General features: G+C 44.2%; 2 protein-coding genes across 2 annotated transcripts in view; one reads left to right on the top strand and one right to left on the bottom strand.

Annotated features, from left to right (window-relative positions):
• Positions 1-1477: 1477 nt before the first annotated feature.
• LOC109479646 lies at positions 1478-13990 on the bottom strand. Its single transcript, XM_019781632.1, has 15 exons — positions 13770-13990; positions 12915-13063; positions 12350-12599; positions 11917-12033; positions 11574-11696; positions 10986-11182; positions 10356-10524; positions 9479-9919; positions 8451-8801; positions 7622-7818; positions 7182-7353; positions 6807-7031; positions 3777-3932; positions 3118-3129; positions 1478-2619 (listed from the first exon to the last, which is right to left on the bottom strand). Exons 1-15 carry the CDS (start codon positions 13858-13860, stop codon positions 2174-2176), a joined length of 3096 nt encoding a protein of 1031 aa, XP_019637191.1. The 5' UTR covers positions 13861-13990; the 3' UTR covers positions 1478-2173.
• Positions 13991-14370: 380 nt separating this feature from the next.
• The window catches only part of LOC109479645, a 4976-nt gene continuing 3641 nt past the window's right edge, over positions 14371-15705 (top strand). Inside the window, exons 1-2 of the mRNA XM_019781631.1 lie at positions 14371-14448; positions 15053-15458. Coding sequence (XP_019637190.1) covers positions 15098-15458 — 361 coding nt within the window. The 5' untranslated portion in view covers positions 14371-14448; positions 15053-15097. The remainder of the gene's footprint in view (positions 14449-15052; positions 15459-15705) is intronic.

Raw genomic sequence — 15705 nt, 5'->3', positions numbered from 1 at the left:
CACAACACACCTCTTGTATGTAAGTGCACTATTATGGTTCATAAATTTGTTCACAACACCATCGCTGAGAGCACAGTGCACGTCGTGTGAATGTGAAATGATCGGCCCCTCCACTGTGAGACAAAAGAAGCCATCCCAGTGTGGTACGACCTGCCGAACTAGGACCCGGCCTGCATGAAAGGGCGCTATCGGGTAACGTTGTGCGTAAGACTCACGTGCACACGAGCACTTTTGTGTTGTTGTTGTCTCAATCGTTGGAATGCAACGTTTAACATACGAAATGAGGACGGTATGATGATCAGTCCACTCACTATAAGATACAAAACGTGACAATTGCAGTGACTTGGGCTTCACTAAATGGTCATACGAGGCTGCGTGGTTCAGTCGTTCACACCTGGATGGTTGCTATAGTGCATATGCGGACGGTGCCATTGAGAATCGGGGGAGGGGAAACCCGATACATATCATGGGTACTTTTGTCCTTTCATGGGAGGTTCTCTCGGTTTTCAGTTTGTTCTCAGCAAATGAAATGCCGAACGTACAGTCTAGAAAAACGCTCTACATGAACGACAAAACGACACTGTTGAAAATACATATAACCGTTCTCATAAGATCCACCGACGGATAAATACAAGAATATCAGAACACTCAAACTCACATTAACACCGGTGACACTGCCGGATGCCAATGCAAACGACTGATATGGCGACTGTAATTTATAAGAAATCAAACTCGGTTGGGTTAAGGCAGCCTATGGCATACTATGAGTAGTATTTCATACATATGCCTGTAACTTTTGATAGCTGGTCGCACCACAACTAAACTTCACGCAGTTCTAGTAGTACTTAAAACACATTGAATAAAGGTTATTTTGTTTTTACTACTTCTGGATTTTTGGGTTAAAAATCAACATTTTGGTTAAAAAAAGCTGTTTACTTCATGGCTTTACGCGCAAGCGGTAACAACACCTTTCATCATGATATTTTACAAGTAGAAAGCCAACCCCCTATTTATTATTTTTGTCCGAGGCTATTTTGTTTTACATGACAGTTACATTGTTTTTTTGGGCCAAAAACGGCAGAAACAGCTATTTTTCTGTCATTTTTCGTTAAAAAATCGCCACAGTTAAAAAATATCGACTTATATGCAAAATAGCCTCGGACAATTTTGATAAAAAAGTGATAATACGTAAACATGGATTACTCTAAAGATCAATTATGCTGTTTTCAGCTGCGCGTAAAGCCGTTTAAGTCATACTCCGTGAATAAAATGCGTAACAACGCGGGTTTACAGGGGAAACATACAAATGACCGCCGGTAACCCCGAATTCGAACACGCGTTCTATTCGAATGACGTCATATCGAACATGGTGGAACATGATTCGGGTTCGAAACATGTTTGTGGCAATCGTGCAGACACACGCCCGAACTCGAACATGAGTATCAGCCTAGGCCGCCTTAACCCAACCGACAACCGCGACAAACTGACTGGTCAAAACATTTGAAATTTGAGGTAACTGAGTACCAGATCAAATTCACATACTCTATTTACTCATCCGAATCTATATAATTTTTTAATCTATAGAAACCTATATATTGTCTGTATAACCAATCTGGATATAGTTTTAAAATGTACAGTTTCCCACTCATGCAATAAACCATAGTAGCAACACAATGCAGCATATACGAGTCTCTCTCTATATATATACACAAAGGATAGTGCATAATCAGGCTTCTCATTGGCCCGCGCTTTCACTGTATGGACAGTGGTGAAATTTACTTCGTAATAATGGTTACTGTCTTCTAGTGTGTTAGACGATTGCACATGGAATAATCCAGATCTTGGACATCACAGAAACTTTTGCTGGGAAAATTATATGGCCGCACACAAATAACAATGATAGATTCTGACATTCAAAACGTGAGATGTTGTCATAGCTTCGACTATTGTCCAGGTGTAGTAAGACTAAACAATACTTTCTTTTTACAAGTTTAGCGTGTTGCTAAAACATCAATTCTCTGTGATATATCCAGAGTATTGCTTTCCCCAATAGCAGTTTTAAACGTAATCAATATCAGAGCTAGCATTGCAGTATCAGATCCCCACCACTCCATAGGAATGGCTCGATTGGTAGCTGGAGGATGGTCACAGTCGACATGTGGGCTTAAGTCTGCTAAGCGTAGAGTTGGCCATCGGACGGTTTGGCAGGTTCTTCGTAGGCCGGAGGAGGGGGGATGTGACTGGATTGCGGCTGAGGCTGAACGGGTTGGTTAGATTGCGGGTAACCCGGAGCCTGTTGAGCTTGCATGGGCTGGTAACCTGGGGGTTGCATGGGTTGCTGGTAAGGCTGCTGAATCGCCATGGGGTACGCCCCGCTCTGCTGCACGACGATCCCGTTGACGGGGTACATCATGTTGGTGTGCACCACGGTGTTGGCGCCCATGTGGTTGGTGTGGACCACGGTGTTCCCGCCGGTGGACACGCCCGTGGCGGTGACCCTGCTGGACGGCTTGCTCTGACAGGCCAACACGCAGATGATGGTGAACATGACGGTGAGGAAGACGATCACACCCACCACGATCCCGATGATGGCTCCGAGTCCAAGGCCTGATGCTGGTTCTGAAAGTCAATTGTATTTTCAGTCAAGAAAATCATCGGGACAAATCAGCTGGAGTGCTGTATCATCTCCACTGTTGTTCAACTAATGGTATCCGTCTATCTTCATGTACCATAAATGTACCCGGAGTATCCGTTAGTAATGATACACCTGTTGATTAGATATACTGGTGGTGTCATAACTACAATTCGTATCGACACAGATTGCACTCCATAGCAGTGCATGCATCTCTTAATCTGTAACACATTTGCTGGGAGGTTCAGTTTTGCAATGTTTTTTTGTCGGTAACGTGATTAGTTCACTTGTTACCACAGCTAGAACTAATCACAATTGTATAGTTCACTTACTTTCGTTGCAGACGATACCGACGTCGTCACTGTGACTACAGCTGTGACTTCCCGGGCCATCGTAGCTGCAGTCGAACAGGCTGCTCTCGTGCCCTCCACAGCCCAGGTTCGCCATCTTGATCGCTCCTGAGCCTACAACAGTCCACATAACACGTGGTGAAATCGCTGAATATTGGCATGATACATCGTTTCATTTCTGTGTAATTACAGAGCACAAGCTCAAATGTCAAATTCTAAGTTTTGCGCCGTTTACAGTATAAAACCTTGATAATTTCGACTCGCTATGTTAAGGATGCCACAGTTGCTAGTTGGTGTACGTATATGTTAAATTTTATACTTTCTTTATTCTGGGATTCATTTGACAAGTTATAGCATAGTGCGTCATTACTCAACATAAAGAGTAAAAGGATATATAGGACCTGTACATTCTAGGTGGCATGCAGCTGGGATTACAAACGTAAACTTCTTTCCATGCCGCTAATATTACCTTGTCCAAATGAAGTGGAGTCGCGCACGTCCTCAGCGTCGCCGTGCCCCAGCATGCGGCAGGCGGCTGCGGCGTCGTCCATGTCGAAGCCTCCGTCACACACGGTCCCCCAGTCTTTGGTGTCGACTGCCCGGACTTCCACACGCCCCTCTCTGTCATTGCGGCCGCCAACCAACCGGATTTCGTCCTTAAGAGCTGCATACGTTGTAAGAGGGAGGTACTTTGTAAGTTTACAACTCGTTTCAACTTGTGTCACATCATAAAAGACAAAAGATGTCGGGAATGACAAAAAATGTAAGAGCAATTGCTATATTGGAATACTTACCCACTACTGCGTACACAGACAGCTTCAGACTCCCGCCACATTTTTCAGCATTGTTGCCGGAACAGTCCGAGTTACATTCCGAGTCACTCAGGGCAGCCGGGAGGTTCTGGAAATTCTGCTCCGTCCCACAGAAACACTGCAGCGCCCACTCGGTACCTCGAGAAGGGAAGGAAATTGATTACTTTGAATGTCATGCACGCACGCACGCACACACACACACACACACACACACACACACACACACACACACACACACACACACACACACACTCACACACACACACACACACACACGCACACACGCACACACGCACGCATGCACACACACACACTCGCCACACACACACACCATACACACTCACGCACTCGCATACACACTTCACAAAAGCACGTGTTCTGTGTCTACCTGCGTATGCATATCCCTTGTTCCTACAGTGGCTCACACACCGAGCGTTGGTCAGCTGAAAGTCCCACTTCTCGTCATGAGGGAGGACCCGGATAAAACTGTCCGGATAACAACCCTCGTATCCGGCAGGCGCTGGAGAGGGAGAAAATCAGTAGTTATAAGGTAGTTTGAAACGAAAAGGGGCGTGTTGTGTTGTGTTGTGTTGTGTTGTGTTGTGCGTTCGTACTTATAGAATATACTGTACAGCTGTGATATTACATGTAAAATCGATGTAAGATCGATTTCCTAATACTGTGTTTTCACGTCACGTATTTTGTTTAGTAAGGACAGTGTTTACTTATGAGTCAGAGAAAGCAAAGAAAATAAACTAGCAGGAATTGCTTGTAGGCTCATTGTGCACAATACCGAAGGTTACTACAGTTATGCTGGTTTATGTAAGGAGCCGGCTTACGTAAGTGACGCGAGTATAAGCCACGCATGCTTCACTGGTGAAACTATACATGTAAGTGAAAGTGTGGAACATGAACTGTTTTTTTAACACTTAATTGCCCCTTTCAATTGTGTCACAAACAACAAAGGAAGCCTTTCTTCCTGTGCGGGAGAAGATAATATACACTATTTTGTGTAAGAAAACTCGATTAGATCATTGTAGGACTTGTTTACCAGGTTGCTAGCCAACCATAAGCCTTGTCCCTCTGGACAATACATTGCTCTAACCACCTAGAACTGAAACTACAAAGGCAGTTTAATACATCAAGATTTGCAATTACAAATCAACGTAAGTGTTGCTGCTCATTAGTATTAACCACCAAGTTGTACGTGTGTTGTATCTGGTTTGTGAGGGAGATTGACAAAAAAATACTGACCCGAATCAGTCACCAAGAATTATGTCCCATTGGTTACTAAGTGACAGTTCCGAATGCAGGTAAATCGTACAACTAAACAATTCAGAAATACGTGTACCACGACAAGCTATTGAAACCACCGCGATCATAACTTGAGTTATTTACATCTGAGTGTTCGGACACAGTCTTCCTCTTCATAATTGCCAGGAAAAGTATAGATATTGAAGACTAAACAATGTTCTCATTTCTCGGACATAGACGGTGGTTACTATGGCTCGATATGACGTAGCCAGTAGTACTTCCAGATTTGCAAGGAGAGCTTTGAAAAGTGTTATATACTTGGTGTATCATGTCCATTTCAAGGAAGAAATACATTTTATTCGTATGCTATTAGTCCTGCCTGTCAATTGCGTAAACAAGTCGAGCCATCATCCTTTGACGTCAGGTGCTATTGTACCATCTATACAAATAAATCGTTCGACAGGACGTGTAGACAACTAAACTATCCCAGAAATGCATTCTAACAGGTGGTAGACTACATACAGATATCCCCGTCTTTTGGGTGACCGTCAGGGGCAGAAATTCGTCTAATAGGAACTAGTAAATTCGATGGAATATCAGCGCTATCTGTACGTTACCATGGCAACGCGTGTTGACACGGTCTGTCTGAACAAACATGGCGGCTACTCACCTGCGCGTGTCCACTGGACGATCGTCAGCAAAACAATCCCCGTCCACACGCCAGCCATGGTCATTCCTTTCGTACCACAGATATCAGTTCTAATGTTTACAAATCCTATCCGTAAAGAAAAAGAAGGAAATCGGAAACTACAGGCACACATAGGTCGGCCGGTCAGTGCCTGCGTGACGACTACTCTTCCCTACTGTCCAGTATTCATTAGGGCCTGATCGTACATGAAACGTGGCGATAGCCGCGCTTCATTAAAAGCATATCACTTCGCAAATTTTCGACACTGCACGATCTGGGTGTAACTTCTCTCTTAGATTTTACAGTTTCGGCTGAGAACCTTGAGTGCAAATTCGTCGCTTATAAGGTTCACCCTAACTCATAAAAGAAATGGCCAATCCCCTTTTCTGGGATACAAAGGGAGCCGTACAACCTGTCGGACGTTGGGTCGGTTTGTACATTGGAGATGGACACTTGTCCACATTTATGGGTTACAAAAGTGAGGAAAGGGTCACGCACATACACATATTCTCTAAATAGATGTTGACAAGGAAGATCGAAACATTCTATATAATAATCTTTTTGACATTTGGTCCGGTGTGTACTAATTTACAATTATGACAATCAGTAAATGGACTATGAACTGCAACGTACTGGTAATTCAAAGTTTATTGATGTACACGTGAAGACTAATACAAAAAAAAAAAAACAAGAAATGGCTTTAGATTCACCTTGTCCGTTCTTGCTCGAACGTGTTCTTCGATTTTTTTCTTTGCCCACTTGCCTATTTCGCAAGACTAAGTTAAAATTGCATTACATGTAGGACTGGTATTATCTGCGCCAGTGTACGAAGAAGAATTGTTGACAGTCAATGTCTGTCCTCAGTGCAGCACCCCTGTACTACGACACCGTAGGTTGTTTCCTGGGCATCTGTAGTGCTTCGTTGTACGGAGGCGGCGGCAGCTCCTGTCCAAGTCCTACCGGTGGCAGAGGCGCTCTGGCCGGCTGCTGGAGACCGTACCACTGAGGGTTACCTGGTGCAGGCGCGGAGGGATACACCGCTGGCGGGATGTAAATGAGCCCTGGAGGACTAGTAAATTCATCTGAGTTTCGTTCTGGTGTACTTGTAAACGGTCGAGCGTTCCTGAGCACGGAGGCATTAGGGCCTCTTGTTGCAGTAACCGGAGGAATATTCAAAGGCGGGAGGTCGTCGTCATCATGGTTCCTACAACATTTGAAGATGATGGCGACGAAGACGCACACAGCAGCGATCACCCCCACAACAATGTACACAATGGTGTCGCTGTCGGTTTTGGCTGAAACGACAAAGAAAAATATCATCATGATCAAAATGTGCAGTTAAGTGTTTCCTTGCCCTCCCATCCCTACAAAATTGAATTCCTTTATACGTTCGAGTGAGTGAGTGAATGAGTGAGTTGTGTCTATTTTTTTCAGATGTAACCGACCTTCCTCCACCCTGTACTCGATGCTGTAGGTCCCCTGCGTGGAATGGTCGGAGAAGAGGCGGATTGTGATGCTCTGTCCCCAGGACACGTCATGGCTGTAGTGAACTCCTCTCCAACAGTAGTGAACAGAACTGCTGTCTGTGTCGCACAGGAAATCCTTCTCATTGCACGCCTAGCGGGAAAGACACGAACTACATAAAGCATTGAACTTCAACATCGCGAAAAAAAACAGAATATAATCTAGATTTTGAACTGGGAAGCCACATTGTGAGACAAATTTCAGTTCAAAACTTTCTAAACAGAATACTATACAAATACACATAGCAAAATAAGATGAAAGGTTCATAAAACCAAAAGAAACATTTCACAAATACTAACTTCTACCATTCAGTTCACTAGTATTAATAAAAAGTTTCAACCATTAACACTGTATAACGTACAAATATGTAGTCAGAACAGTCGCCAGGCATGCCGGTCAAGTTGAAAGCCTCCAAACTGATGACGTAGCCAGAGTCTGTGTAGTAGTTGACGGCACATTCTGTGTAGGGCGGATACGGGCCGGCCCGGTGATACGTGATATAGCCCGCCTTGTCAGCTGGCAGATACACCTCTGTCCAACATTTATCGTACATCTCCTCTGTAGCATGGGGAAAGAGTTGATATATGAATTAATACTGTAGTCATATCTCTAATTAGTTTATAACACCTATTTGTCAATGTGACCCCAGGTATCTTCACCTTGGAAATAAGCCCAGACCCCTCGCAGTTCACAACGCCTAGAGGGTGTACTCGGATTTCAGTTCAATTAAAAGCCTTTGTTAATTTTGTAAGATGCATTTTTAGTTGTCGTTAGTTGTCCAGATACTAGTACAAAGAAAGTTTAAGATATATGGCTTTCTACGCTAGCGCTGTAAATATAACGCTTGTATATATGGCCAGCGAGGGTTAGGTCCATTTGAGGTCAATGACCCTGGCTGCTGTCAGTTTCAAAGAAATTTTCCAGAAACACCCAGACTGTCCATAAGATAAAACCTTTACGAGGATAACTTCGTGTCTTTTCTCGTAGATAACAGGTTAGTTGTTAAACCAATACACCATCGACGTATTTTCAACATTCCAGGGGCCTATTAGATCCTATTACAGCTGGGACATGCAGACTGTGCAAAAATAGCCGTAACGTAAACACAACATTGGGGCCTGGGGAGGGGAAAATCACAGTTGTCCCAAGGTTTGCCAAATGGAGCACGGATTTAGACCTTTAAACGTTACCTGTAAACCTCCCTGCAAGATCGCGGTACCCGTCACCGAGAACACCGCCATCACAGAGCGCCACCAGAATCGTTAATGTGAAAAACATCGTTGGTCTGTGATGTTCTGAGTTGCACGTTGACAGATGTCGGGCCGGGCGTTCCCGTCTCCTCACTTCCTCTGGAATCTTGCGCTCTGTTCTCTCTGCACGCTGAACAAGGCTATGCATATGTCGAAGTGAAAAGACTGCTGTGAATACGCCGCATACGTCCAATATAATACTAGTAGTAGTACAAGTCGTAAACGTTGGTCGAGAGCCCTGGTCGAGAGATGGGCGATTCTTCGACGTCACCCTTTGACCCCGCAAGTAGGGTCATGTGGACGCTTGGCGAGATAGATACAAACTGCAGTAGCACAGCTCCAGCTAAATGAAATATTCCGAGTAGGGAGTACTACACGTATTCGCGGTATTTGGGCCATGGGCATATACACAAATAGCAATGGGGTAGATTATTCGGAGAGAAAGCATAAAGGACAATGATAATTATAGTACCACGATGTATCCTGCACATTATAATTCATATCACGTCGTCGACGCAACTGAAAGTTATCGGCACATCACACTTTTATTGCGTCGCACAGACGACTTTGATTGATAGTTAAAAAACCAAACAGCTGTAGCTACAACTTAAAATAAACAAGTTGTCAGACAAGATATACACATTCGTATACACATATAACATCAGTATTCTTCCAAATGATGAATCGTTGAATTGGCGAATTCCTCTATCTCTTGTAAGAAATAACACGTAGAACAGTTACCTGTAGTTATATAAAACATGCTCATCACAATAGTTTTAAGCGTACGTAAGCCATCAGGCATGTCAGGCAGAGCAACAAATCTAACTTTTAAAAACGTGTAGTAAAAACTGCTGAGGTCTGTGTGTTCCATGGACATTTGCCGGTGATTCCAGCAATGCAACATACTGCTGATTGGCAATGACATCATGTCAATCTTGATATGATACTGTACAACAAAACTGTTTATCATGATTGCCCTGCCGAGGCCGGTGGTTCTTTTGGCATCCATAGCGCCTGGTCATACGAGGGGGGTGGGGTGACGGGCTCTCCTATCTCTGATGACGCAGGGGTAGGGGGCTCTACCACTACGGAGGGGGGCAGGGCGCTGTTCGTTGGCTGCGGAGGCGCGGAGGGATACGAGTATTGTCGGGGACTAGGCTGTGGCGGGACGCGTTCGATTGTAGGTGTGCCCACTGTGTGCGGTCGGTCGGTGTGGACTACAGTAGTAGGGTGTAAGTGAATGCTGTCTCCTGGTGTCTCCCCCGGGTATTGGACAGATCTGTCCTCCACTGTTTGACTGCCGCCGCCCCGGCTCCTTTTACCGCAGCAGTATACCACAACAGCGAGCACCAAGATAACCACTACAATCACCACCACTACGGTCACGACGGTGCTGCTGTTAGTGGCACCTGGAGAAACACACAGAAATAGAAAATAGAAGTTGTCGTTGAGTGATTTTGATTATGTCTAGAGCAGAACCGAACGAGAAAAGTAAAGCAGAACATAGTCTTCGGCCAGGTAGTCTAATAGAAAATTTTTCTCACCTGACACATGGCATCCAATGCAACTTCAGAGTGGCAAAACAAGAAATATTTTCGATGAGAAAATCTGTCTGGTATCTATATCTATATCAAGTTATATTGACATTTACTGCCATTTTCTTACCACATTCAATACTTGAAGCGTTTGAAATAGCCCCGAAACAAGCGTACCTCTATTTTATGTTAGAAACTTGACTTTGAAAAGCCTTAAGCTTTAACCGCACACCTTTATGTTCACACTGTCATTGCGATGATGATATTGCGACTGATGGAAAGGAATCAAGCACCAAACCTTTTGACTCACCTCCCTGCTCGATTCTGTAAAATATCTTGAAGTTGCCAGCCCTGCTCGATGACAGTCGAACTGTGAGGTCCTGCCCGGAAGTGACGTAGGAGGTGCTGTCTGGTGACGTGTAGCACAGACTGAAGTCCTCCTCCCAGTCGTCACAGCTTCCGGTGATGCCGTCACAGAGCTGGAGCAGAAAAGTGGTGCATCAAAACCTCACATCTATCGTCCTCAAATATAGGTCTTCATGATCAATTCCAGGTAAAAGTTGAGACAATTGCAACATTTGCATCGGTCGGATCACGAAAAAAAGCAGCACAGACAATTCTAGAGGGCGACATATGAGAAGTTGTTAGCCTGTATATATGTTGACGGCTGTTTAATAGCTTAAAACATTTATCAAAGGCTGTGTGTAATAGATCGTTCGGTGTAATGATACTATGCCAACTGCCACCGCGCCGCGTGCCTACGAAGCTGGTGCGTTACGCCGGGGGTGGTTATACCGGCTATATTATAGACACAGGTACAGATACAGATTCTGTATCTGTATCTATATACCCGGTATAATCACCCCTCGGCGTAACATACAGATACAGATAAACCACGAGCATTTTTGGCATCATCTTTAGCTAGGAGAACACAACTAACGAATAGACTGTCGTAGCAGCGGTGGTCCATCCCGTCGACGTCCCAACTCTCCAGTCGTATGGCGTATCCGCTCAGCGTGTTGAACTGCACGGTACAGTCGGTCCCGGCTCCGTACGTCCCGCGACGGCTGTACACGATGTACCCAGACGTGGCCGGCTGGAGAGTCACCAGCGAGCCGCAGCTACCGTGCATCTCACCTGAAACGCAGCAGATTTAAGTCGTTGTGGCTATCAAAGAAAGCTTCGTGAACAGGAAAGCTTGCCTGGAATCCATCCGTGAACGCTGTGTATCCTTAGCCTCTACCAGGCGTCGGGAGGCGACTGAAATTGGCTAACTGATAGAGAGATAACATGCCAGGGGAGTTGCTCCGCTAGAGAGAACACTTTGCTGGTTTATACTTCTCTATTTGGCTAATTTCTACTCTTTCCAGTCACCTCCCGAAGCCTGGTAAAGGATAGGGTATCCTGCAGAACCGGTGCAACGGAGCGAATACACAACCTTCGATTCACGGATGGATTGTAGGTTGAATCATTGTAATTTTCAAAATCATATATTGTGTATATGTATAGTATTTTTTTTTTTACTCACGGGCCGGACACATGGCCCAGGCGCTCGTCCACTCATCGCTCCTGTCCGAACAGTCCGTTACACCGTCGCACATATGGCGGCTGTCTACATAAACTCCGTCAGCACAGTGATTGAGAGGATAGCCTGAAACATAGTTCAGAAGTTTTGGTGGATTCTAAAAAATACAAGAGAAGGGTGATGAAAGGCTAATTTCATTCTTCAACCCCTAAATCTTTAAAGCAAAAACTAAATTGATACGTCCATTGCAAATTTCTAGCAGAAAATGGTCGGTATTCTTGCCCTACCGTAACCTCTACCTGTACGAAGACACTGTGTGCATTATCATACATGTATATACAAATACCTGCACGACAGTCGGCAGGCTCGTCACTGGCGTCCCCACAGTTGTCCATTTGATCGCATTTCAGATTCGGGTCTATACAGCGGGAGTTGGAGCACAGGAACCTGCTATTATGGCAACCTGAGAGGACAGTCGGGGCAAAACAGACACGGTTTTACTAGTATACTTACTATTGAGGCTTTTTTTGTCACAATTTAGAGGAATACTTTATACGAGTTTAGTCAGACTTACTGAAAACCTGTTACCATCAACACAACAAGACATCGGAGATTTCAGACAAAAGTGATTTGGAAATTGGAACTGTGGAGGGGATTGTACGGCGTAATTTCGTCTTGCATTACACCATAAAATGTCGCTACGTAGACGTGAAACAGTCTGCCACCGAAAACAGTACTTCCGGTAACCGAAGGAATAGTTAAGAAAGACGAGACTCTACCTGTGCCGACGACACGATCCGTGAAACTCGTGTAAAGTATCTTGAAGGACCCTCTGGTGGAACTGTCTGTAACAAGGCGAAGTGTGACTGCAGATGATGATGAGGTGTAGTCCACAATCGGCTGGGAGTTACAGATGGCCTTGGTGTGGCCGGCGGCGGGGCGGTTAAAACTGGACACAGCGCCCTCGTACAGATACAGGTAGTCATAGCAGGAATACTGGCCGTTGCTCTCTATATCGATATTGATGAACTGCGACCGGAATGAAATGGGGAATGAAAAAATGTTAGCAACTTACGTTGTTCGCCAGACTCGTTGCGACTTTGTGACACTTTGTAAACCATACGTAATATCCAAAACATTCCAATATGGTTTTGACATATAGTCAGAAAACGTATGACATTATATGATAACATATAGTATAATATACCATGCCTTTCTTTATACTTTGACTTAATGGTATTTCACAGAAAAAAAGAAGCATAGGCATACTATAATCATTGTTCCCTCCAGTCATGAACAAACTAAATAGGTAAATGGTTACATAGAATCGGTCACATTTGTTACCTGCAGTAATATCCTTACACTCCTACTAGATGTCTTGAGGATGACAGAACAGTCGGTATTGTGGTCGTACGATCTGCCATGCCGGTCCCACTCCACGTACCCTGCACTGCCTAGCGATACCGACTCGCCACAGTTATCCTTCATGTAAACTGGAGTATTCATGAGATAAAAAAAATAAGTTTCACGTTGGCATCAAAACGGGACAAGAAAATACTACGAGAAACGTTCGTGGAACTCCGCCGTTTGAGGTCGTTTGAGGTCAAATAAGAAAACTTAAATTGAGCAGCGTCATTGTGTCTTACGCATATATTGCCTTAGCAATGACGCAATAAACATAACGAATGGAAAACGTAGCTCCTATCTCATAAATTCATAAATGTCTTAAGTTCAGAGTAAGTTAATTCAGTGCATCACGTCTCTGTGACTGTAATTCTATGCCAACTGCATTAAATATAGTATGTATAATGGTAATGAGAAAAATGTTTGCATGCTTCCCGTGCGCGCAAAATAGACTGTCTACTGTACATCGACTTTTAAATACTACATAAACATGGCAATCGATCTGACCCTTACGTAGTACAGCCTTCACCCAACAACACAGTCTCCCAATTTGCACTTACGTGGTCCAAAGGCAATCATTCTATCAGCTGTCAGCTGTTACATCATATACAAATAAGCTACATATACAGCCAAGAGCGTCTGCAGTAGCTACAAGTATGTGTATAGTAGCAGTGAAAGATACGACATAGATGGGTCACTGCATACGACATTTTATAGAAGGTAGTTTATTTTTAGCATAGCAACATGGCTGCGATTATTTGGGGAGGGGAGCACCAAAACTCAAAACAGACTTACTTGTTGAGTACCTGAACCCAAGGACAAAACTCGATCCCAGAGCAGTCAGGAGAAGGAATGTGTAAAACATGGCCTTTTGTATAACTAACATGACCGCGTCACAAAGGCTGTTGACTGGCTTGTAGATGACGATAAACAAACCCAGTAGGCATCAGACGGCAGTGGGCAGGGCGTACGTTAGCTATGGACCGAGAGGACGCAAAAGGCATGGGCGGAATGCCAAATGGCACATGGACAGTACCATTCCCACTCGGCACGGGGGAGGACTGGTTGTTAGTGAATGTGTAGTGTTTTCGTAAAGAAGAACAAAACTTTAATTTCGGCCATATAAAATGCACACGATAGATAGCTGATGCAGGTATCTATGGACACAAACCCTACTTCTTGGCAAACGATCTGAGATCACAAGTGACCTTGACGTCGACGGTCGACCTATGGTTTAGGGGGCGCCTTAAAATTGTACAAGTTTCGCACGGACTGCAGTCCTAAGCTAGGTCAGAAGAGGTCGCTGTTGTAAAGGTTTGTCCGCGCGGTGTGTTGTGGGATTCAGTAAGCAAACACTTTGCGGCCTCGTTCTGGAACCTGGACTTACCTGTTATCAGGTAACGCCAGTTGAGACAGACGCGTCCGTCTGGTCCCATGTAAATTCCCTCACCTAGGAAAATCAGGAAATGTACAGGTAAGAAAGTGAATCCTATCCGGACCTCTGCTCATTGTACTATGAATAGATACTGGCTATACATGTCTAACTCGTTTCGATGTTCTAGATTTAACCGGCAAGTGCAGTGAAGACAATACGGAAGTAAAATGGAATAAATGACCCCCTGAAAATTATGAAGGTTTTAGAGTTACAGACTAACATGATTGAGAGTAGTACACTGAGTACTGTATAAAGTTAACTTGGATCGGAACGGTCTGTAAAAATACGGTTATTAATATTTTATGTGTATAAATCGGTTAACGTTACAAGCAATATCAAACTACAGTCGACCTTCTGTACACGTGAAAAAATACTCCACGTACCTCATAAAGAAGGGTGTAACATACATTGCAATTATACACCAGCCTATGCTGTGAGTATATACCTAGACTAATTATAATTTTCGTGAAATGAGAAGTAACGTAGCGGGGCGATGCAATAAAGGAATGAATTTGGAGCTAAAGTATTACAATCGTAGTTAAATCAAAGATGTAATAGTTGGTATTGGCAGGGGAGGGGCAAATGGGAATTGAAACTTTGAAAGTAAACAAAAACTAACTCTTAACGTTTCTCCACCCTGTAGGTATGTCTGAGTGAAAAATAGAACCAAGAGTCCTTTTCTAGACATATGCATGTATGTGATCAACAACGAAAGTTTGAGTTAACTCCTTGCACTATCAGCAAAGTAGAATACCAAATGGAGGAAAGACACAAAGCCCTACTCCGCGCCAAACGATTGGAAATAGCAAGTGACCTGCGGTTCAGGGACATTCGGAGACGTCTTCTGAACAGCGGAATCCTGGATGGAGAGAACCTGGACGATATTGAGAATGAACAATCACGCGGAGACCAAGTAAACGCCTTGCTAGACATTCTTCCTACCAAAGGACCGAATGCATTCTCGGTGTTTCGCGATGCTCTGAATGACAGTGGTTACCCACATTTGGCACGGATCTTGAACGCCGAAAGCCAGCAAGCACCCACCAGAGGTAACGTTATGTTCAGCTTGGACTGCATAAGCAACTTTCATATATTTATATAAACAATGAATGGATGTCGATGTTCACAGCGGTATCAATGATATATCATATTTAATCTACATAATGGGCTTTCAGTATGACATGACTCATTCGTTCGTCGGTAATTTGTAGCCTCCTTCGCAGTCTTGTTGGGTGTCGGCGTTATTTTTTCTGTGCGCGACGCGAGTAATATGCCGCCGCGGGGGACGATTTGCTG

The sequence above is a fragment of the Branchiostoma belcheri genome, unplaced genomic scaffold, assembly GCF_001625305.1.
Source record: "Branchiostoma belcheri isolate BF01 breed outbred unplaced genomic scaffold, Haploidv18h27 scaffold5, whole genome shotgun sequence".
NCBI classification, from domain to species: domain Eukaryota; kingdom Metazoa; phylum Chordata; class Leptocardii; order Amphioxiformes; family Branchiostomatidae; genus Branchiostoma; species Branchiostoma belcheri.
This window is presented reverse-complemented; position numbering and strand designations above follow the sequence as displayed.

Excerpts from the sequence above, each read along its gene's own strand:
- LOC109479646 (XM_019781632.1), bottom strand. The coding sequence starts at position 13,860 with ATGTTAGTTATACAAAAGGCCATGTTTTACACATTCCTTCTCCTGACT. Across the intron at positions 12,600-12,914 it reads GTGTAAGGATATTACTGCAG|TTCATCAATATCGATATAGA; the intron begins GTAACAAATGTG and ends TTCCGGTCGCAG. Across the intron at positions 10,525-10,985 it reads GCTGCTACGACAGTCTATTC|CTCTGTGACGGCATCACCGG; the intron begins GTTAGTTGTGTT and ends TTTCTGCTCCAG.